This window comes from Chiloscyllium plagiosum, unplaced genomic scaffold (assembly GCF_037043375.1).
Source record: "Chiloscyllium plagiosum isolate Xiang-an unplaced genomic scaffold, Cpla_swu_hap1 HiC_scaffold_37, whole genome shotgun sequence".
Lineage (NCBI taxonomy): Eukaryota > Metazoa > Chordata > Chondrichthyes > Orectolobiformes > Hemiscylliidae > Chiloscyllium > Chiloscyllium plagiosum.
The window spans coordinates 11,117,000-11,142,424 of NW_028270175.1; the positions used below are offsets into that span (position 1 = coordinate 11,117,000).

The 25,425-nt window shown below is 42.0% G+C and overlaps 1 protein-coding gene across 6 annotated transcripts in view; it reads left to right on the top strand.

Moving 5' to 3' along the window:
• agrn (agrin) overlaps positions 1-25,425 on the top strand; it is a 531,414-nt gene that overhangs the window by 399,440 nt on the left and 106,549 nt on the right. For all 6 annotated transcript variants that reach the window (XM_087980308.1, XM_087980309.1, XM_087980310.1 and 3 more), the window contains 3 exons: positions 10,554-10,748; positions 17,493-17,693; positions 24,104-24,249. In XM_087980308.1, coding sequence (XP_087836434.1) covers positions 10,554-10,748; positions 17,493-17,693; positions 24,104-24,249 — 542 coding nt within the window. The remainder of the gene's footprint in view (positions 1-10,553; positions 10,749-17,492; positions 17,694-24,103; positions 24,250-25,425) is intronic.

Consider the following 25,425-nt stretch of genomic DNA (forward strand, 5'->3'; position numbering starts at 1 on the left):
AACAGAGATATGCATGAGAATTCCTAGAAGCATGGCATTCCAACCAGAACTCTTTCAACAAACACATTGATCCCATCGACCACCTCCTGAATAAAAGAACATGAAATAACATGACCACAGGAAATGACATCACCAACCCAAAGAAACACAAACATATAAATAGAAAGCAGGGATTATCAACAGTGCTTCACCCAGAGGCCCACTGAAGATGTTACCTAGTTGGGTGACGAATCGTCTGGAAATTAACCTTCCAACTCAGCGAGCAAACCTACATCCCCAGGAACAATGTTTACAATGACAAGGAATGATGTTTAAGAACCAGAGGTAACAAACTAAGAATTATGGGACAGGCCATTTAGGGCTGAGATCAGGAGAAATTTTGAGAGCTAAAGGGAAACTTTAGGGTCAAACAAGCTATGTGTCAAAAGCAGGAACAGGGGATCAAGTTGGATGATCAGCCATGAACATATTTAATGGTGGAGCAGGCTTGAAGTGCTGAATGGCCTGCTCCTGCTCCTATTTTCTATGTTTTCTACCTCAGGACATTTTACTATATTTAAGGTAGTATATAAATGCAAGTTGTTGTTGCTTTTGCTGTTGGAAAATTCCAAGATAATCATGAACTGTTGACCTTCTGGTCTGGTCCCACTTTGAACATCCTGTCCATTCTGCATCCTAACATTCTGCACCAATTATTTTATGACATTCCAATAGATTCTACTAACTAAACGAATGAAATGTTTTGCTCCTGACTAGTACTCAAGGTCACCAAATATTGTTTGTGATGAATTGTGGCTGGTGTGGCTCACCTTTCAGGTGGACGATCTTAAGGGAAGAGAGAGTTTTTCTCATGCAATGGTCTCTGGCTGGACTGGAACCAGACACACTAAAAGCAGTAAGCTGAAAGACAGCAGAGGAAAGGAGGAGTTGTGTTGGGTCATTCATGTATGCTGTTGTCATGATTATTCACATGCCCACTCTCTGGTCCCTTGGCTACCTGCTGCCAAGATTTGTTGCAAGCCTCTAGATAGATGGGCAGATGGATTTTATTTCCTGAAGCTGCCAGACTGTGTCTGACTGACAAGAGGTCAGGGAATAAATTAAACGAGATGGGAGTGGGTGTCTGGCTGAGAGGCTGTTAGCTATTCAAAAGGAAACAAAGACAGAAATTGCTGGTGAAACTCAGCAGGTCTACTGGTATCTGTGGAGAGAAAACCAAGTTAATATTTCAAGTTCTGTGACCCTTCTTCATAACATCTGAGCATCTGGTTTTTTAGATTATTTTATTTAGTTAAGGTATTAATTATGCTTCTATTGTCATTTGGTAAAGGATTGTTATTCCATGTGGCATTATTCATCTGAGGCTATACGACAAAGGATCAATTAATTATTAGCTAACTAATTAGCTCACAACAAGAAACTTAAAATTAAAAAAAACATTTTTTCACCTGGGATATCAATGCACAAGAAAGTTTTATGAATTGTCCTTGGAAAGTTATATATTTTGTCAGGGGTCCAAATTTCTGTCTTCAGTACCTGCCCATATGCATACAATCCATGTATAAATATTAAATGAATGCTCTGGTTAATTTACATTGAATGGAGCAGGACATGTGACCCTCATGTCATTGCCTTAATGTATATTTCAGGTTCAGTTCAAGATTCAGATATTACCCACATATGACCCATCAGAGCTACATGCTACTCTTTCCAAATCTCAGTGTTTAACTTTTTACAGCCAACTGGTGAATGAAGGGATGAGAAGTCAATCTTTACTTAGTTTGAGATTGACTCACAAGGTGGAACATTACAAATATATGACTCAAAACTCCATAACTAATCCCGGGTGTCAATAAGTGTCTTTGTATCCTGAGCCCTGAACCGAGTTTGTACCCTATTTGAAATGAGCACCACCAGTCCACTTTGAAAAAGAGCTCCAAGTTTTAAAGAATTTTTTAAAAACCTATGTTAAAATTGGAGGAGGCAATGGCTTGGTGATATTGTTGCTGGATTAATAATCTGGATAATGTCCTGTGAAATAAAAACAGAAAATGCTAGGGAAGTTCAGCAGGTCTGGCTGCGTCTGCAGATAGGAAAAACAGGGTTAACATTTTGAGTCCAGTGACCCTTACTCAGAACTGGTCTGTGGAGCTGGGTTCAAATCTGACCACAACAGATGATGGATGCAAATTTGAAGAGGGAAGAGACTGAAATTAAAAGTCTACTGATGTCCTTGAAACTTTGTTGATTATCGTAAAATCCCTGGATCGTTAATTCCCATTGGCAATTCCCTTCCCTCCAGGGCCACAGCGATGTGTTTGACTTTGAACCACCCCCTGAAATGTTTGAGCAAGCTGTTCAATTTAAGGGTGTTTAAGGATAGCCAAAAAATGCTGATCTTGCCAGCAATGGCGACAGCCTGTGAAAGAATAAAGAAAGGTTTTAGCTTTCCTTTCAGTCTGGAACGTTGCAGGGACATTCGGTTTGGGAGGGATTGGAACTCATTAGATTTTGATCTATGTTTGACCATCAGGGGTCAATGGGAAACCTTCATTGAATGGAAACACTTTCAATCAATGTGATTTCTCCTAAACCTGGAAACATGGGACGGTCAAGACCTCGAATCTCAGCAAATGGACATTCATTACAATTCCAGACAGTTTTAGTGCTCACTTGTCACTTGAGGCCAGTTCAGTGTGATAGATTTAGGGACAGCTGTTTTAGCAATCTTGCCCTCATCGATGTGAATTTTCACTCCAGTAAGTTGAGTGCAATGCTGACATCTGAAAAGGAACTGTGGCTGTAAGCTTAAAGGAGAAACATTTTAGAGAACAAGGGAGGTGGGACTAACTAGATACCTCTCTGAGATTACAGACAGTCCATTGGGATTCATTGCGAGCGTCTTGTCATAGGGTTGCATGTCGGATCGTTCATGGGGAGGGGGCCAGTGTTTTTGTTTGGGTGGCCCAACAACAGGGTGAGTGGGGGGAGGTTTGTGGGATCAGAGAGCAATCCAGCAGGCAAAGCCAATTGGATCCTATATCTCCTCACCTCCTTCCACTTAGGGTTTCTTGAATCCATTGTTAAACTGCAGCTAAAATCTGAGAAATGGAGGCGCATTGAAATATTAAAGTTAGGGCCACCTCTGTTAATAACAAAAGACAAATCCATGTTTGAGTTTTACAGAAACCGAAAGAACTGCGGATGCTGGAAATCTGAAACAAAAACAAAAATTGCTGGAAAATCTCAACAGGTCCAGCATCTGTGAAAAGAATTCAGACTTAACGTTTTGGGTCCAGACACCCTTCTTCAGACTGAAGTACATGTCCATATGACAAAAATATAATCAGTGGTTAGAGGCAGACATGGAATAGGAAGCGAAGCAGATGTATTGAGAGGAGAGGGAGATGGGCTGGGGCAGGAATCACCAACTCTTTCTCTGCCCACCATGATGATTAGTCAACTGAGCTCACCTCCAGCTCCAATCCAAGGGCTAACACATCCAGACGTTAAACAAAATTGCACTTCCTAAAACTACCTTTAATTAAACACCTTTCCATTCCTTTATTGTAAAATAAATGCTGGAGGCATGGAGAAATGGGTGACTGGCAATGGGAGATGATCTGATGGGAACTGCCTGTAGGAAACATTGGCAACCATTAGCTTTGAGTCTGAGGTCTGAGTGCAGGAGGTGTGATGTGACAAGACTGTGAACATATATTCTGTTGGTCGGGGAAACTAGAATCAGAGTGCTTGGTGAAGAATTAGAGCCAAGCTCTTCAGAGTGAAAACAACAAATGCTGGAGAAGCACTCTACACCCCACCAGCACCCCCTCCCTCAAACTATCGTATAAATACTAGCCCCTCCACACTTCACTTCAGTTCTGATTAAGAGTCATCTAGGCTTTTTATGTTAGCATGCTCTCTCTCTCCATGGATGCTGCCTGACCCACTGTCCAGCATTTGTTGTTTTCCTTACAGATTCCAGCACCTGCAGCAATTTGTTCCTACTTTCTGATTGAAATTGGGGAAACATTTTACACACAAAAGGTGGTAGAAGTTTGGAGCTCTCTGCCACAAATGGCAATTGATTTTCAATGTGATGCTGATTTACCAAGGGTTTTGTGGGATTGGGGAAAAGGAGATTGACTAAGATGTTAATAAATGACAAATCAGGCTCAAAGGGTGCTGTGGGTTTACCTCCAGTAAGCTATTTTGCCTGGTGCGTACATTAACTTTACAAATTAAGAAACCGGTTGTGGATAATGTGGTATTGTTATCTAAGAATATTGCTTCTTCAGTAGAGGCTGTGCAGGTCATTCTGTTATAAAGTGTGCTTCGTCAACCGATTGATGAACTGGGGACACTGTTTCTAAAGCGCAAACGTTTCAAAGATGTGCTGGTTGTAACATGATTACAGCACCAAATCTTTAATCGCTGTTTCTAAAGCTTGATTTTTCTATAATGCGGGGTCACACAAGAACACAACCATCGCATTATAGAAGAACTGACTGTACAAAGCAAAGGTAAAGGAGGATTGTTGGCAGCTGGTTTGACCTAGAACCACTTGCCAGTAGAGGTAGCAAATGCCGTGAGGTACCCGGAATGGGGAAATATCATGGTCGTGATCCCTACTTGACCTTAACTTTGGCCACGGTCTTAAAACTTCAGTGCATTTTAATGTGGCTGCAACAAGTGCTGACCAGGCAGGAGATAAATGGTTAAATTGCCCTGCTCAGTATTTCCCTCTAATTAATTGGCTGATGATAGCGTTGATGTTCATTTTCTTTGGATAATTAGTGTTTGAAACCCTCATCCTCATAGTTGAAAACATCAGAATCTTTATGCTTGGCTTGTCAAGCTTGGTACCTAGAATGTAGTGCATGACCACACAAAAGTGTGGGTTTAATTCCCGTACCAACTGAGCTGGTTGCTTACTTGCCCTGCTCTTTGGAAATATGATGTGAACCATGGTTAGCAACCCTTGGTTAGCAGCGTGGATGCGCTGCAAAGAGAGGTGATGTGCAGCTTTGTTTAGAGACCTCAGTTTGACCAGCATCAGTTGTGCATTCTTTAAGGATGAGTTGAGAAGAAGAAACACCAACAACAAGTTGCTACATTTGACAGGAATTGGCTCAGGAAGACTGCATTTACCAGATTTTAACATCAAACAGGCTCTGCTTTCACTATTACTTTAATAGGAGGAGTGACAATGCTCACATACTGTCACTTCCTATGGTGCAAAGAAATATTCAAGGACAAACATTACCACTGTACAACGACTATAAATTAAGTCATTTCTGGCACCTACTGCTGTGATTTAGTTTCCAAAAGCTTTGATTCTACTGTGCTTTCTATTGAAAAGAACTGCAAGTGCATGCATCAGATTGATGTACAAAAACTGTGATAATACGGTGTATAATAGAATGGAAACCCTTTATCTAAAGTAGACAATGGTCATGAACAATCAAAACTGACATGATATTAGACTAAATAGGGAAGCATAGTAGAACTAAAAGCAACGGTAAAATACGATGAGGTAACAAATGTGTTGTAATTAAACTTAATTAATAGTTTGGATCTCATTAAATTAATTGAAAAGAAACAAAATTGGATATGTACTCCAAATTTAGTTCCCCAATTTGAGAAACAATGCAAGGATTAGTGAAGATGTGAAATATTTAAATGATGAGGTAAATGAGGAGATGATTACAACGTTTATTTTTCTTAATTTGGTGAACTTTTGTGATCCTCAAGATAATACATGTGAGAGTGGAATCAATGTAAACCAGTAGCAATTTACAATTAGATGAAATACAATCTGATGTTGAATAAAATGCCCTTAACCATGCCCCAGGAATAAGGAGAAAATTTATTTTCAGAATTGCGATAATAGAATTGCAAATGAGGAATCTGGTTCTGCTTTTCTTTGCTTGCAGCTACAAGAAAACTTCCCCTGACTTGACAATGCACCATCACTATTTAAGCAAAGTGATTCTCATTTACCCCCATTTGTCCCATTTATCCACCTACCTACCCTTCACTTTGTAATCCACAAACCCTGCAACCAGATGCGTGGGAGTACTATTGGTCCTGAGACATGGGGGTGGGTTTTATCATAACTTGGGATGGGCAAGCCCACAAGAGTGTGCAGAATTCTGACTTTAACCCTGTCAATATTTTTGTTCAGCATCGTTAAAATGGGCAGGTGTAAAGACAGACGTGGTTGTCAGTTTGCCAAGTGGTGGAATGAGTTAAAATTGGGTTGGGTGTAAAACCAGCATTGCACTGAATTTCAAAGTTTCCTGACGGACAGAATAGGTTAAAATTGCTCTCTTTATAACAATGTATGTAGTTGCCAACTTTTTTCTTTTGCTTTTATGCATAAAGAACTGGTCCATGTGTAGATCATGAAGCTAAGTGCCAATTGATGTTTTGGCTGAGATCCGCTGTCTGACTGCAAACAAGTGAATCAGTTCAGGGATCGACCAAAGTTTCTTTCCAATTTCACGATTCGTTTATTTACCAAGTATCATCTGCTGGTTTGTGTTTTAATTGTAATAACTCAGGAATCCCAATTGGAAACAGACCTTGTTTGTTGTTGAACATCAAAATAGAGCCACTAATCGTGGCATACACAGGCAAGTACCAGCCCAGGACAGACAGTTCTGCAAAACCCATCCCTGGGCCTGCTTTATAAAGGGCTCAGGTGATGAGTTCCAGCTGGATAGGCCATTGTCGGTTACCAAGGAAATTCATACTCCTAAAAGCTCCACAGGGATAGTAATTTCCCAGGGGCCTTAAAGGGGTTATCACAATAATATTACATTTTTATGTTTTAATCATCATTTTCACAATTTGATCTTCTAGTAAATGTATCATGGGAAGTCATTTCTGTTCCCACCATTTTCTTTGAACAGTGAGTGTACCCTTTTCCTTCTTTTCACAATTCAATTGATTTTGAATCATTTCAAGAAGTTTTACGACAGACCACTGTTTCTCGGAAGGTCGGGGGAAATATCTTGTGGCCATTGCTCATTTTATCAGCTGAATTGCTTCCACCAAAATGTGTCCTTTTTCAATTTGCTGCTTTTCCATTTTCACTGTGAAACTGTTTAATCTTTCCATTTGATGTATAATATTCTGTTAATGTGAATTATGGCAGATGTGTAGAACCTGTGCCAGACTGAGCTTTTGGGTTCTTCACAGCTTATTGTGTGTAGCAAGCAGAATGACATTCCATTAAGGTTTTCTATTGAATCCAATTTCTGCTCATTGTCACGTACTAGTATTAATCTCTGTGCAATTTTAGTGCGGGGCTGAGTGTGTTATCAATAACACTCCTTAATAAAGAGTCTGAGATGCTATTGAAACCGCTATCTCTATAATTCAGGAGACAGGTGATGCTGATATAGAACCATTATATTTGAACATGAGATGACCTTAATTTAAATGTACAAATGGATATTGTAATTCAGCAACCATAACCTTGAATTGGATCGCACCTATATAGGGTATCTGCTGATCTGAAGGGAGACATTTTATTAGACACTATCAGATGGGGACAGGACTGGTTGACAAAGTGATTTCGGAACTGGCCTCTCACCTCTGAGACCTGGGTCCAAACACCGGCCAGGCAGATGGAATGAATGACACTCTTTCTGGCAGCTGGCCTTGAGAAGCTAATGTAACACGAGTAAGTGCAGTGTCAATCTATGGGCATCTGCTCGTATGTAAAACTGCCACGAGATCTGGCACACATTGGCATCCTTTATTCATAGGATGGCAGGTTTTGGGGCACAAAAGCAATCTTTTATTGCCGTATTATTATTGCGGTCCTGCATAATTAAAAGATCTTGGGCAGGTTTCCAAGATATTCATAATTAGCTGGAAATATTAATTGTTAAAGGCAGGTCATACTGTGTTTCAAACCCTTATAACATCCATGCAACCATGATTTACAAGCAGAATGAAAAGAAACATTAGCTCTCATGGGCAATAATATAGTTTGAGAGTTTGGCTACATCAATGACCTGATAGATTGTACCCTTCTATATATAACTTTACCAAGGAAATTGCTCTCAGTAATCTTTCTGCTGTGCATAGGGCAATAAGAGATCTACGGTGGTTATCTCTTATATGATCTAATGTCTCCATAAATACAATGGAATTTGTTTGTAGTATGGTGAGTGATGTGGGTTTCAGATTGAATCAAATAAAATAATAGATTCACACACTACATTATTGCATTTGTCAGTCCATTCTTTTTGCATAACGCATGTAAATCATGGATATATGAGTTTTACAAGGTTTTGAAACGCAGTAGGACTTGCCTTTGTCAATTGATATTTCCAACTCGTTATGAATATGACCGGATTAATTTGTGAATGAATGATGTGCCTCAGGGGAGGAAATCCATTGACCTCCTTCTTCAAGGACTGTGTATTGTGGTGAGAGACACACAAACTATAATCGAAAAAGAAAACTTTGTTATAATAGACCAATCTGAATAACTGCCCAATGCAGCAGTTCCCTCACAGGAAAGACATTCAAGCTTTGTGGAAGCTATCATTAAAATCTCCCCTTTGTGCTTTCCTGATGTTTGGTAAAGCAACATCAGCTCCTGTATTTTGTAGTCTGTACTTTATAGCCAAGTGTGTCATTACACAACAACGACTGGACTTCAAAAAGGACTTCATTGGTTGAAAAGTGTTTTGAGGCATCGTTAGGTTTTGTAAGACGCTATGTAAATGCAATTTCTATCTGTTTCCAGTTGGGGATGTGAATTGATTTTGTTTAGATAGCTTTTAACTGCATTCATATAAAGATCAAGACCAGCAAGGGACTGACTGAGGTAAATAGAGTGATATGCATAACAATAAATTTCTACCTGATTTTCAGCCGATTCTATAGTTTTCTTATTCAGTGGAGTCTCTGTACGTAACAGTAGAAGTGTTGAAAATTGTTAGATTACTCAGAAGCTAGTTGGCTGCTGTAATGGGCGAATTATCAGTTTTCATCCTGATTGGATTGATTAAATTGTCTCCCTCAATCATCTCTTTCTTGTCATTGTACTTGTTCTTAAAAACATTAAGACATCGCTGACAGCCAACCTATAAATCTTACATAACCGCAATCGGCAACCTGCAATAGGAGCAATCGTTCAAATTACTTGCTGTTTATCATTAACACAAGCAATGGTTGAGATGAACAGTAGAGACGCATTGAACAGGAAACTAGACATACACACAAGAGAGAAAAGAATTGAAGGGAATGCTGATGGAGTAAATTGAGGGGAGACTTGTTTGGTCCCTGAACACCCAGCGTGGAAAGTTGGGCTGAATGGCCTATTTCTGTGCTGTACAATGTATGGAATCCTAGTATATCATTCTCAACTTGTAAAAGCAAACTTTCTCTGTGAAATGTGACCTGGGATGACAGGACTGACGTTTAGAGAGAGACTGGATCAGTTAGGAGGACTACATTCATTGGAGTTTGGAAGAATGAGGGAGGATCTAATGGAAACCTATAAAATTCTAACAGGACTAGACAGGGTAAGTATAAGAAGAATGTTCCCGATGACCTGGGGAAGCCAAATCCATAGCCACAGATACAGGGTCAGCCATTTGGGACTGAGATGAGAAGAAATGTCTTCACCCAGGGAGTGGTGACCCTGTGAATTCTCTGCCACAGGAAGTGGTTGAGGCCAAAACTTTGAATGTTTTCAGTTTAAAAGGGGTTAGATATAGTTCTGAGAGCTAAAGAGACCAAAGATATGGGGAGAAAGCGGGAACAGAGGACTGAGTTGAATGGTCAGCCATGATCGCATTGTACAGCAGAGCAAGCTCAAAAAAGTAATTGGCCTATTCCTCCTGAGCTCTATGCTTCTATATTACTGCGTTTGGATAATGTGAACACTGATTTGGGCAGCATGGTGGCTCAGCGATTAACACTGCTGCCTCAGAGTGCCAGGGACCTGGCTTCAATTTCAGCCTGAGGCAACTATCTGGGTGGAATTTACATGGTTTCCCTGTGTCTGCGTGCTCTGGTTTCCTTCCACAGCCCAGCGATGTGCAGATTAGGTGGATGGACCATAGGAAATTGCCCACAGTGTCCAGGGATGTGCATGCTGGATGGATTAGCCATGGGAAATGCAGGGTTATTGAGTAGAGGGGTGGGTTTGGATGGGGTGCTCTTCGCAAGGGCCAGTCTGGACTCGATGGGCCGAATGCCTCCACACTGTATGGTTTCTATGATTCCAGCAGCTACACTGCATTCCCAGGTTCTCATAGGGGCTAAAGAGACTAACCTGAAGAATTGCAATGCAGGAACCATGAGGCATCTGACTATGATGGATATCTGTATGTTCCTTGTGTTGACTATCATACCATGCTGTTTCAGTATATATTTGTCAAGGAGTAAATAAGGATGTTTGCATACTTTACCTTTTTGCCACTAACCTTCATGAAGTGAGGTGGGAGGGGGTAGCGGGATATAAAATGGTTACTTTTGGACTTTAAGTGATGTCCTGTGCTTTCTGTTCCCAATTCCAGATCGCTGTGGAAACTGCCAGTTTGGTGCCATTTGCGAGGCTGAAACAGGAAAGTGTCTTTGCCCCACAGAATGTGTCAGCTCTGAGCAGCTGGTATGTGGCACAGACGGCAACACGTACAATAATGAATGCGAGCTGCATGTTCAGTCCTGCATCAAACAAAGGGATATACAAGTTGCAGCCCAGGGAGAGTGCAGTAAGTACTTTTGTATTGCCTTTTATAGACATTACCCTCCGAGGGAGTTGCATGTCTGCAAGCCTAACTTGAGGTTCAGCCTGGTATCGGAGTAGTTCACCTGGATCACAATGATCCCCTGATACTATTTAAAGCTGAGGGTGACATGGCAGCTCAGTGGTTAGCACTGCTGTCTCACAACGCCAGGGACATGTATTTGATTCCACCCTCAGGTGACTGTCTGTGTGGGATTTGCATATTCTTCCTGTATCTGGATGGGTTTGCTCCAGTTTCCTCCCACAGTCTAAAGATATGCAGTTTAGGTGGATTGGCCATGTTAAATTGCACATAGTGTCCAGGGATGTGCGGGCTAGGTGGGTTAGCCATGGGAAATGCAGGGTTACAGGGATGGGGTTGGGCCTGGGTGGAATGCTCTTCGATGGGTCAGTATGGATTTGGAGGCCCAAAAGACCTTTTTCCATACTGAATGGATTCTATGACTTCTCCTAGTGTGTGGTGTTATGGGCTAGGCCAGACCACTCAAAACATTCTTAAGCAGACAGTCCCCAGACCGTAACTTTGCAATTTGTACAGTGAAAATTACCCTGAGTACGATAACTAGGTCGACTCAAAATTTTTAAAACAGACAAAACTTTATTCACAACATTACACAATGAAACACAAAGAACAGAATAAAGAATCCCTACAGAGCTTAACCTATCCAATTAGATTTAATTATGCTGTTCCGAATACGCACAACAGTCCCTATAAGCAAACTCCCTTTAAAACCCAGTATAAATGGAACACATGCTTATAGGTTGAAGTTGAAGGGCAGAAAAGAGAGAGAGTTTCCACACAGCTCACTATTGAAGACTGAACTAAAACTGTTCAGCCCAGCTAAAGAGTTGACTACTCCCCTTTCATCATACAGGACACTTCTAAAACATGACCACTTTGGCCTGAAGTCTCATCTGTTTACATAGAAACAAAAGGCCTCTCAAGATCCTTTTCACCTCTGTACCAAATCAGACTAATCAGAGCCCGGCTTGGTTTATTGCCCGTCTGAAAAAAAATCAAAGGCAGAGTATCCTTGAGCTAATGAACAGCTTTTAGGAAAAAAGAGACTAGCTTTGTGACAGTGGACAAGATTTCTCCCTCAGTCAGCAGTTACCACAAAGCACGTTTCAAATGTTGGGAAGTTGCCCATTCAGAGTTTGCTACATTTACCTCCAATAATTGTCACTACTATCTAAAAATCATTCACCACATGGAGTGCTTAGAGACATTGCGATATGATAGAACACTATGTATTTGCAAGTGGTTGTATTATTGATGACTGAGATTTTGAGTGGTGTCTAAATAAAGAGCCTTGGTTCATTCTGATTTTGTTTTTGTTTTTGTTTATACATAAGATTCTCACATTTTGATGGTACCGTGCTTTGAGCTATGTTTCTGTTTGATAGCTGACAAAACACGCTAGGTACTTGATACATCGGCAAAGTTAACAAAACATTTAAGAGAGTTAAATGCCATTCAGTTATTATCAAAGTTTGAATGAAAGATTTATTGAAGTGCAGTAGATATAGCCATAGAGTCATAAAGCACAGAAACAGACCCTTTGGTCCAACCAATCCATGCTGACCATAATCCCAAACTAAACTAGTCCCACTTGCCTGAGCTTGGCCCATATCCCTCCAAACGTTTCTAATTCATTGCCTAATCCAAATATCTTTTTAATAATGTAACTATACCCACATCCAGCACTTCCTCTGGAAGTTCATTCCACACACTAACCACTCTCTGTGTAAAAAAATGTTGCCCCTCATGTCTTTTCTAAATGTTTTTCCCCTCACCTTAAAAATATGCTCCCGAGCATTGAAATCCCCATCCTAGGGAAAAAGTGCCTGCTGTTCAACTTATCTACGCCCTCATGATTTTATAACCTTCAATATAGCCTTCAATGGGTGGCACGGTGGCACAGTGGTTAGCACTGCTGCCTCACAGTGCCAGACATCCGGGTTCAATTCCCGCCTCAGGCAACTGTCTGTGTGGAGTTTGCACATTCTCCCCGTGTCTGCGTGGGTTTCCTCCGGGTGCTCTGATTTCCTCCCACAATCCAAAAATTTGCAGGTTAGGTGAATTGGCAGTGTTAATTTGTCCGTAGTGTTAGGTAAAGGGGAAAATGTAGGGGAATAGGTCTGGGTGGGTTGCTCTTTGGAGGGTCACTGTGGTTTTGTTGGGCCAAAGGGCCTGTTTCCACACAGTAAGTAATCTAATCTAATAAGGTCACCCCTCAACATTCTACTGTCCAGGAAATAAAGGTCCTATCCATGCTCTTATGTTACACACAATATCATGAGCTTTTATTTTCCACAATAGTTGGATGTGCCATTAATTAGAGTCATAGAGATGTACAGCACAGAAACAGAGCCTTTGGTCCAACTCGTCCATGCCAACCAGACATCCCAACCTAATCTAGTCCCACCTGCCAGTATCCGGCCCATATCCCTCCAAACCCTTCCTATTCATATACCCATCCAGATGCCTTTTAAATGTTGTAATTGCACTAGCCTCCACCACTTCCTCTGGCAGCCCATTCCACACACTCACTATCCTCTGCATGAAAAAGTTGCCTCTAAGGTCTCTTTTATGTCTTTTCCCTCTCACACTAAACCTATGCCTTCTAGTTCTGGACTCCCCCCACTTCAGGGAACAGATCTTGTTTATTTATCCTATCCATGCCCCCCCATGATTTTATAAACCTCTATAAGGTCACCCCTCAGCCTCTGGCACTCCAGGGAAAACAACCCCAGCCTATTCAACCTCTCCCTGTAGCTCAAATCCTCCAACCCTGGAAATATCCTTGTATATCTTTTCTGAACCATTTCAAGTTTCACAACATCCTTCCAATAGGAAGGAGACCAGAATTACGCGCAATATTCCAACAGTTGCCTGACCAATGTCCTGTACAGCCACAACATGACCTCCCAACTCCTGTACTCAATACTCTGACCAATAAAGGATTGCATACCAAACGCCTTCTTCACCATAGTATCTCCTAGTTGTTTTCTCAAAATGCAACACCTCAGATTTATCTAAATTAAACTCTGTCTGCCACTCCTCAGCCCTTTGGCCCATTTGATCAAGATCCCATTTTTAGTTTATTGGATAGTCAGTAATCAAAGCAAAGTTACACAGTTTCTTGGCCCTTAGTTATCTCCTCACATGAGCTTTGCAGGTTTACTTGCCTTGGGAGCAGCCAAAATCAGTGGCCAAAATCACCGGGAGCCTCATTGTCACATAAATGCTGGCTAACTCATGAAATATACATTTGTATAAGTGCCTTTCATGACCCCAGGGTGTAGAGTGCATTTTAAAGCTGCAAAAGTCCTTTTTAAAGTGTAGTCACTGCTCTAATGCAGGAGACATTGCAACCAATTTACACACAGCAAATTCCCACTAACAGCAATGTGATAATGACCTGATGATTTTTGTTGTGACATTGATCAAGGGTAAATATTGAGCAGGATGGCAGAATAACTTTCTCCTTTTCAATATAATAGCATAGGAATCTTTTATATCCCCCAGCCAACCATACTGAACCTTGGTTTAATGTTTCATTCAAAACCCTCAACGATAGACAAAGTCAAAAAACAACCCCAACTTATGTGTAATTTTAATATTGAGACCTCAGATTGTCTGTTTTTAAATGGATGAAAGAAACTAATTTTGTCAAATTCTTTTTTTAGATTAGATTAGATTAGATTAGATTACTTACAGTGTGGAAACAGGCCCTTCGGCCCAACAAGTCCACACCGCCCCGCCAAAGCGCAACCCACCCAAACCCCTACATTTACCCCTTACCTAACACTACGGGCAATTTAGCATGGCCAATTCACCTGACCTGCACATCTTTGGACTGTGGGAGGAAACCGGAGCACCCGGAGGAAACCCACGCAGACACGGGGAGAACGTGCAAACTCCACACAGTCAGTCGCCTGAGGCGGGAATTGAACCCGGGTCTCCGGCGCTGCGAGGTGAAGATAGTTCCCTTTTTAAACACATTTTAAAATTAGAATTAAAGTTAGCTTTGTTGTCAGGTGCACTTGAATGAGTGCAGTCAAAGGTTTGTAATGTCATTGCTTATGGTGACATCTTTGGTCCAGGATACCCAGGCACTGATACTTAAGCATTAATACAGAATTGAAAGAATATCAATAAAGTGTCCCCCTCTCCACACCCCCCCCCCCCCCCCCCCCCCCCCCCCCCCCGCCCAACACACACACACACACACACGCTCCAGCCTGCAGTCCGGGATTCGCCCCCCACCCCCACCCAACACGCCCAGCTTCTGGTCTGGAACTTGCCACACCCATCGCGCCAGCCTCCGGTCCACGACACACCTCCTGAGACTCCCCTCCCGTATCAGCTCAGTCTCAGGCTCACCAGCAATGGTCTCCGGTCTGAGAGTCACCTCCTCCATTCCCTTCGGGTAAGTTTTAGAAGTTAAAAGTTTTGGGGGAAAAGAACTACAGAAAAGAGAAGCAAAAAAAAGAAATGGAACAGGCAGAGCAGAGGAGCTCTGGTTGGGGTGTCCTTCTCCAACCCATGCTTCAAAACCTGATGGAATCTCTATGGGAACGACAGCAATCTCTATTGTCCTACCCTATTGTCTGTTTTCATATTTCAGCACCAAATCAGAAACCAGTTACTTAAATGTGAATTGAAATGTATGTGTTTCTGATCATGTTCCTCTTCCACTGAGTTATTTAATAAACATACACTGTACAATGGTCTGTCACCCACTTTAAGAATTGGATAAGCTGACTGCAGATGTAAGCACTTTGCTTTAACATGGATTGTATGTGGTTTATTTGGGTATTTGCACCCCCCCCACACCCCAGGCTGGCTATTCCAATTATTGTAGTTGCTGCAGTTTACAGTACTGAAGGATTGTCAGTAATCAGTCAGATTGGTTATTTTTTGTATCATCCATTCATGAGATGAGGGCATTGCTGGCTGTGTCAGCATTTATTGTCCATCCTCTAACACAGTCAAGCCCATTTCTGTGGGTCTGGAGTCATGTATAGGTCAGACTGGATAAGGACGGCAGATTTCCTTCTCCACAGGGCATTAATAAACCAGATGGATTTTTAAAATACTGGTCGTTCTGTCCTAATGTACATTTCCTCAATGCAAATTCGCTGTCACGCGATTGACAAATTGGGGACGTTATTTCTAAACCACGAACTTCTAAAACATGTGTTGGCTGTAAAGTGATTACATCGTCAACACTTTAAACGCTGTTTCTAATGTGTGATTTTTCTATAACGAAGGGTTGCACAAGAACGTAACCATCATGTTACAGTAGAACTACCTGTAGCAATATTTACACCATTAGGCTAGCTTTTAATTCCAAATTTTTTAAAATAATTATAATTTACCATTTGTTGTGATGAGATACAAACACATGTCCTTAGTACAATAGCCTTGGGTTCTGGATTCCGATTGCTGTGACATGAACACTACCTCCCCCTGAAGGAAGGTGGGAGTATAACTCTTAAATATAAAAAAACTGGGAGGACATTCACTCGAGGTCAGGAACCACACCATTTACCCTCTTATGGTTGTGGGCGTGAGTTCACTGTTGTCCGTTATGGCCTGAGGTCTGTGCTGACATAAGATTGACCCCTAAATCTAGTGAGGGAAGCTGGCATCATCTGTGGTACAAGTGACATTTGCCAACTTTTCAGAAAATCGCATCTGGAGATATCTATGACCAGGCTATTGCTCCTTTGCTACTGACATTGAGGGAAGTCACATAGAGGCTTTGGGTGAGAGATCCTATAAAAAGTAATAGAGTGTGAAGAGAAAATCTGATCAATCTGAGAGGCACAGATGGTTATGATTTCATATTTCTAATCCTTTCCTCCCCTCCCACTCCAATCAGTAATGTAAATGGCTTGGCTCTCTGCTTTGGATGAAGATTGTGTTCATTCCAACACCATGTAGAGGCTGAGGCAGATAAGTTCTGTGTGCTGCTTTATAAATGGTGTTTAGACTGATTTAACCCCTTAATTATTTCTCCATTGTTATCAGTTGTGACTGACCATAAACATGGTTCGGGTGAGTAGCAGAGATTCCTTAGCTGGTTCAACATTTATTGTCCATCCTCTAAAGCAGTCAATCATATTGCTGTGGGTCTGGAGTCACATATAGGAGAAAGTGAGGACTGCAGATGCTGGAGGTCAGAGTCGAGAGTGGGGTGCTGGAAAAGCACAGCAGGTCAGGTAGCATCCGGAATGGTGAAGGGCTTATGCCCAAAACGTCAATTCTCCTACTTCTCAGATGCTGCCTGACCTGCTGTGCTTTTCCAGCATCCCACTCTTGACTCTGGAGTCACACGTAGGTCATGCAACTGAATAAATATGTGTAGGTCATAAAACTCTTGATGATAATGACGGTTAGCAAAGTCGACCAAGGAGATACATTAGCAGAGGGCAAGTGATGCCCTTTTGGTATTATCACCAGACTGTCAACCCAGAAACCCAGATAACGTTCTGGGGACCCAGGTTCAAATCCCACCATGGTGGAATTTGAATTCAATAGAAAAAAATGTCCTGTGTGGACCTCTAACCTGTTTTCCTTCTGAAAGTTGAAGTGATTCGGTTACCATTGGAGGAAGTTCTCTGGGCCTGATGCAGAAAGGCTTCTCAATGTTTTGCTATTCCTGTTTGCTCACCTTCTCACTGTTCTGTTTCTCAGAGCAATGTGGTGCCACTATCTGTTTGTTTGGAGCAAAGTGCGTGGGTGGCCAGTGCGTCTGCCCTCGGTGTGACAATCAACCCGTTTCCTCAGTCTGTGGGAGTGATGGGGTCACGTACATGCACCTGTGTGATCTACAGTCTGCCTCCTGCCAGCAGAAGAAGAAAATCGAGGTTGTGGATGAGGGTTTTTGCGATGATGGTAAGTATCCCTTATGAACTTGTGCAGACGTGACTAGTGAGGGGCGCTGCCCTACAGTTTAGAAGCTCTGTCCATTAAAGGAACAAGCTTGGCACTGCTTTCTCATCAAATTCCTAAGTATTTATCAGGCAAAAGTGACGACTGCAGATGCTGGAGATGAGAGTCACTCTCAGTCTGCCAGTTGTTAGCTTCCTTTCTGCCAGTCACTCTCAGTCTGCCAGTGCAGCCTGTACTGGGAAGACTGATGAAAATGCAATATTGGGCTTGTGAGATTGAATTAGGCCAGAATGATGCCCTTTTTTAAACAATTTGATAAGATTATGAATGTTTTGATTTGTGGACAATGATAAATGGTGGCGTGGAGAGGAAAGAAAGTTGTCAGGCAATATTTAATAGAGGATCTCCTACCAGATGGACTGCCAGTGGTATCCCTGCAAAGACAATGTTTCAGAGGAAATCCGATATATTCAGTCAGGCACTTGACTGGAGTGATGTTGGTTTTCCTCAAGACCAGGGACACCAGGGACAGAGGCTGTGGCTCACCATTGCTCAGCAGCACCCTCAGGGAGGAGATGGCTACTATAGGTACTGCATCCATCTGAGGCTGAACATCACAAGACTGAGGGATGCAGGCAGAGGTGAATAATGGCGAGGAATGTTGGTGCGCGAGGGCGCGCCCTCACATGATTGCCACGTCCCTCAATCAGGCAACAGTACCCTAACATGTTTTGGGCTTCCTAATGATGGGTTCCATGCAGGGACAGGAAGATGCCCTTAAGTAAGCGTTAACACCCTCCTAGGGGCCTCAGTTAGTGTCAGTTCAGGAAAGTTGTCCCCAAGCCTTCTTGCCATGCATTGAATGAGGCAGTGGGAGGAAGGCAGAGGGAACTCAAGCTGCCACCCTCCCAATGGATTAAATCCCTCACCAACACCAAACTTGCCTCAGGGCGGGGGCATTAAATTTCATCCATGATTGGTTTTGAGTGCTCAGCGCAGAGTGTGTGCTGTTCACTTTCTCCACTGCTGTACTGCAGGTTTATTTTCATACCAATTGTATAACCAGACACTGATATGCTACGATACTTGAGCATGTTGTATTTTGAGCAGGCTTTCATAGGAAACAGCTTTCCAATCTTCAGTGCAGCTGCTGCTGGCTATGTTAAATTTACTTGTGTAAGTCATGCATTGACTGTCTGTAACGAAGCAGTCGAAAGTCATCCCTTGTGGGAAGCACTTCACAAAGTAATTGGGAGCCAGTACTCTGCCAAATATAGTGTCCTTGACCAAGTGATAGGCTCATAAGTCCATGAGGCCAAGATTCAGACAGTGGAAATTAAGACTGGTGTGTTGAAGACAGGTTTATTGGTGTTCCACACTCTACCAAATGTCCTCATTAAATTGCAAGGCATTACTCATCACAATAGGAGTTTGAATGGTGCAGTTGATAAAACACATCTACATACAAAATTATTCATTTTCCTCCAAACCACCCCCTGCTGTGGAAACCATCATGGGTAGAGAGGGCTACACACGAATGGGAGGTCAGCCTTACACGTCATGTCCCCGTACTGTCAGACTAGCTCCATCGGGGATTGGTGAAGTGCAGTGTTTCTTTTAATTGCTTTTGTGGTGGAAATCTACTCCCCAGCCTGGTGCTACTTTCCCAATGCAGGGAGAGGCAGTTCACTAGCAACCAACCACTCTAGAAAAAGGTCAGGATTACTTTTCTTAGAGTCATAGAGGTGTACAGCAAAGAAACAGACCCTTCAGTCCAACTTGTCCACACAGCTAAATTAATCTAGTCCCATTTGCCAGCCCTTGGCTCATATCCCTCTAAACCCTTTCTGTTCATATACCCATCCAGATGCCTTTTAAATGTTGTAATTGTACCAGCCTCCACCACTTCCTCTGACAATTCATACCATATACTCACCATCCTCTGCGTGAAAAAATTGCCCCTTAGATCCCTTTTAAATCTTTCCCCCGACACCTTAAACCTATGCCTTCTAGTTTTGGACTCCCCTACCCTTGGAAAAAGGCCTTGCCTATTCATCCTATCCATGCCCATTATGGTTTTATAAACCTGTATAAGCTCACCCCTCAGCCTCCTATACTCCAGGGAAAACAACCCCAGCCTATTCAGTTTCTCCCTGTAGCTCAAACCTCAACCATGGCCTGTTCCTTGTAAACCTTTTCTGAACCCTTTCAAGTTTCACAACATCTTTGCTATAGCAGGGAGACGAGAATTAAATGCAGTATTCCTTCCTCTAATCAACTCAATATTCAGTCCTGAGCTCTCATTCTGCCAGTCCTATGCTGACAGTCTAATGTTTGGAAATATTTAACGAGATTCATTGCAGTTCAAGTGGAAAGTTGTTCACAGTGTGTTTCTGCCCAGGTGTTAATGGACACAGTAGAGGAAGTCAAGCATGTAGTACACTGATCTCCTGGCGCACTTAGCGCGCAGATAGATAACCCAATGCTTTTCATTTCAAATTTCCTAGTTCACTACTCTTGTCATGTTGTATAATCTCCTTTGATTTCTAAGGTTCAGGAAACAATAACCAAGCCTGTGATTTACACGGTGCTGTGGAATCTTTACCCTTGGCACTCGAGTAGGAAGAGTTTTGTCAACTCTGTTCTGAATGATCACTCTGAATGCTTCATAGAATGGTGCCATACAGGCTCTCCAAACCTCTTCAACATTTAGCATCAATAACAACTGTAATAAGGTATCAAAAAAAGCAAAATACATCTAGAAAATTTACATTTAAACAGAAATGTGAGCAATTGATCTTTGCTCATGCATTGGGGATGATAGAGAGGCTGGAAGTTTGATGGTAAATGCTCCCTAAATACTGTTCCTGAGGTGTTCAGGGATGTACATGATGACTTTAAAGTGTCTTTAATGTAATTTAGTGGAAATGGTTAGTTATTTGACACCTAGGGATTGTTCTATTATAGAAAGAAGCATAAATGTTTGTAGTACAAAGACCTGGTTTGTTGTGAATGACTGTACAATGACTGATCTAAAATTAGGATGCAAAGTCTGGTCCCTTTTATTTTACAAGGTTTGTTCATTTTTAATTTTCAAATCATTTGCACGAATGATTGAGCATAGCTTTAGGAAACAAGTTGCTAATTCTAAAGGTGGCTAAAAGCCTAGTGCTGCATTAAATTGTTGGACGGAGTGAGGACATTTGAATGATGCATCTTCTGCGTTCACTTACTTTGGTCAGAGCTCTTCAAAAGGGATGGATTTGAATTATGGAAAGAAGTGAGGAAAGAAGATGACAAGACGATAAGACATGGGAGAAGAAGTAGACCGTTCAGCCCATTGAGTCTGCTCCACCCTGATCTGATCTGATAATCCTCAACTTCACTTTCCTGACTTTTTCTCCATAAACCCTGACTCCCTTCCTGATTAAAAATCTGTTTGTTTCACACTTGAATATACATAATAAGCCACCCTCTACGAACCTCTTTGGTAATGAATTCCACCATTTCTCGGGTTCTGAGAGAAGAAATTCCTCCTCATTTTATTTTGAATATTGCGACCAATTATTCTGAGAACCCCAATGGGCTGAGGAGTGGCAGATGGAGTTTAATTTAGATAAATGCAAGGTGGTGCATTTTGGGAAAGCAAATCTCAGCAGGACTTATACACTTAATGGTAAGGTCTTGGGGAGTGTTGCTGAACAAAGAGACCTTGGAGTGCAGGTTCATAGCTCCTTAAAAGTAGAGTCGCAGGTAGATAGGATAGTGAAGAAGGCGTTTGGTGTACTTTCCTTCATTGGTCAGAGTATTGAGTACAGGAATTGAGAGGTCATGTTGCGGCTGTACAGGACATTGGTTAGGCCACTTTTGGTTAGGAGACTTCTGGTCTCCTTCCTATCGGAAGGATGTTGTGAAACTGGATAGGGTTCAGAAAAGATTTACAAGGATGTTGCCAGGATTGAAGGATTTGAGCTGTAAGAAAAGATTGAATAGGTGAGGGCTGTTTTTCTTGGAGCGTCGGAGACTGAGGGGTAAACTTATATAGGTTTATAAAATCATGAGGGGCATGGATAGGGTACATAGACAATGTCTTTTCCCTGGGATGAGAGAGTCTAGAACTAGAATGCATAGATTTGGGGTGATAGGAGCAAGATATAAAAGAGACCTAAGGGGCAACGTTTTCACGCGGAGGGTGGTGTATGTATGGAATGAGTTGCCAGAGGAAGTGGTGGAGGCTGGTACAATTGCAACATTTAAAAGGCATCTGGGTGCGTATATGAATAGAAGAGATATGGGCCAGGTGCTGGCAGGTGGGACCAGATTGGTTTGGGATATCTGGTCGGCATGGACAAGTTGGACCGAAGGGTCTGTTTCCGTGCTGTACATCTCTAATGACTCTACACCCTCTGATCCTCGACTCTCCATGAAAGCACAGAACTTTTCCATCATCAATCATGTCAATTTCCCTGAGAATCTTGCATGTTTCAATAAGGTTGCCTCATATCCTTATATATTCTAATGAATACAGGCCTAATTTACTCAACCTCCCCCTCGTAACACAGTACTTTCTCTTGACCGACTCCAATGCCAGTCATATGCCAAAGGTATGCTATCTTTCTTTAGATAAAGGACCCAAAATCATTCACAATATTTCAGCTATGGGCTGACTAGTGCCTTGATTAGTTTTAGTAAAACCGTCCTACTCTTATACTCCATTCCCTTTGAAATAAAGACCAGCATTCCGTTTTCCCTCCCTATTACTAGTTTAACTTGGATGCCAGCTTTTTGTGATTCATGCACATAGATTCTCAATCCCTATGTCTTTCTCCATTTGAACAACATTTAGCTCCTCTATTCTTCCTGCCAACATTTCCCCACATTGTATTCCATTTGCCAGTCTTTTGCCCAACCTGTCTATATCAAGACAAGGACCTGAGGGCACAGCCTTAGAGTAAAGGCAAGACCCTTTCGAATGGAGATAAGACGAAACTTCTTTAGACAGAGAGTGGTGAACCTGTGGAATTCATTGCCAGAAAGGGCTGTGGAGGCCAAGTCATTAAGTATATTTGAAACAGAGATAGATAAGCTCTTGATTGCCAAGGGGATCAAAGATTATGGGGAGAAAGTGGGAAAATGGAGTTGAAAAACCTATCAGCCATGATTGAATGGCGGAGCAGACGTGATGGGCTGAATGGCCTAATTTCTGCTCCTGTGGTTTTATGGTCATATCGCTCCCCAGCATTTTGTGTCATCCTCAGCACTTGCTTTCTCACCTCTGAGAATGAGGAGTTTAAAATCATTTTTGACCTGTACCACAGTGTGCCGCGGTGGGAGATACATTTATACACTGCCTGAGGAGAGAGGTATTTGGTTATTTTCTGGCTCCCCAGTTTATCTTAAGATGGTAAATGACCAATAAATGGAAATGTTTGTCATGCTAACATGAAATTTATAACTTGGCACTGCTAAATGCAAAAAATCTATAAGCTCAAAATGTACTTTGCTATAATTTGGAATTCATTTGTATAAATGCATCTTGACTTACATGATGCTTATCCTCTTCCTCTTTAGGGACCCTTTAGTGCTCTTGTTTCCTTCTCCTTCTTCTCTGTACTTTTTTCTTGCATTAACAGCAAATAAATACAAATATTTCATATTTTTCTCCATGAATATAATTTGACAGACTTGCTTACAGTCTAGATGGTAAGCAAGTCTGGCCTTGCTTTATGTTCACCTTTGACTTTTTTTATTTGTAGAGTCATAGAGTTATACAACATGGAACCAAACCCTTCAGTCCAACTCCTCTTAGACTAATCTAGTCCCATTTGCCAGCACCTGGCCCATATCCCTCTTCGCCTTTCCTATTCATATACCCATCCACATACCTGTTAAATGTCGTAATTATACCAGCCTCCACCATTTCCTCTGGCTGCTCATTCCATGCACACACTATCCTCTGCATGAAAAAGTTGCCCCCTCAGGTCCCTTTTAAATCTTTTCCCTCTCACCTTAAACCTATGCCCTCCCCCACCCTGGGAAAAAGACCTTAGCTATCCATGCCTGTCATGATTTTATAAACCTCGATAAGTTTATCCCTCAGCCTTTGACACTGCAGCGAAAAATTGTGAAGAAAAACAGTGTATTTTCTCTCTGAAGCCCAGATTTGAAATCGCAGTTGGGTCCTGAATGCATGCAGTAGATAAAGGGAGGACTTCATTAACTTTGAGCTTTCTTGCTGTCCACTGAAGAGAGCAAATTAAAAACTCAGACAATGGGGGATCCTGAAGCTTAAGGACAGGACTGTTCTGACGTTCTGGCCTCCTGGTTAAATTGCCCCCAACCCCTTTTCCGTTGATTTCTGTGCCAGTTTTTGCATCTCAGCAGTATTCTGCCTGTCTTTTTGCTCTTGTCAGAATGCGGTTCCGGAGGGTCGGGCTCAGGTGAGGACAATGAGTGTGAGCAGGAACGGTGCCGAAAGTATGGCGGAACGTGGGACGAGGATGCGGAAGATGACCGCTGTGTTTGTGAATTCCTCTGTCACAATGTCCCTCGGAATCCTGTGAGTAATGACTCTCCTGGTTTTCGTCACTACCACAGGCAGCTCTCCAAATTAAGATGAAGCTTTGTAATAGTGTCACGAAAAGTGATTCCTTTATCCCTGTTCTTCGTTTTGAAAACAAAAGCACTCTGATGATTGATGATAAGGCATCCTATTGTTCCTGCACTTATAAATTACCAAGGCTGCCACTCAGTCCTTCAGGCTATCTTGGTCAAGAGCCCTTAATTCGAAACTTGTATTTTAATATCTTGCAATATGATGAGCCTGCTCCTAAATGTACCTTTCAACAAGGGAAGAATTGCATTCCTGTATGATGAGTGTGTCCAGTTTTGGGTTTATCAATTGCAAATTTAAGAGCAGAGCAAATTTTAAGCCCAGTTACTTGATGAATCAACCTATTCTGCTCCATTTCTGCTTCAGGAGAAATCCCTTTACCCTGAGAACAATGAGAATGTGCAACTTGCTACCACATGGAGTTGCTGAACTGAATAGTATCGTTAAGGGCGATCTGAACAAGTATTTAAGGACCAAAGGAACAGAAGGACGTGCTGCTTAGGGTTAGACACAGCAAGGTGCAAGGAGCCCCATGTACGACATCTTTACATGAATCCAGATGACGATAAAGAGGATGTCTCTTTGCTGCACATCAATGTAATAATTGAGTCCATGCCTTAAAATGGGCCTCAATGCAGTTTCATTTCTTCTTTGCAGTGGCCAGTGAGATTAATGGGAGGTGCCAGCAGTGACATTACTGTTATTTATAGGACCCAGCATTGATTTTTTTTCAATAACCATACCCGTCAATTTGAGGTCCATTTTGTTAGGACCTCTTTAACTTATCACCCAGAGCTTTCATGTGCACTGGCTTAGATTTAGAGCTTCTATAAATCAATGCCACTTCCATTCAATGCCATTATACTATTCTTTTTTGACACTCCCCAGGGCAAGTGACTTTAGCAATGCATGCTTTGTCTGCTTAGCTCAAAGGCAACTGTTTCATCTCGGAATCAAAAGAGTTCAGGCCCAATTCCCTCATTTGAATGCATAAACTAGACTGATACCTCAGTATCAGCTGACGATTACCACAGCAGCACCGCTCTGCCAAAAATTCTATTTTCTGGTTGTTGTGTTAAACTGTAGCCCCGTCCACCCGTTTAGGTGCACATCGAGGATTCC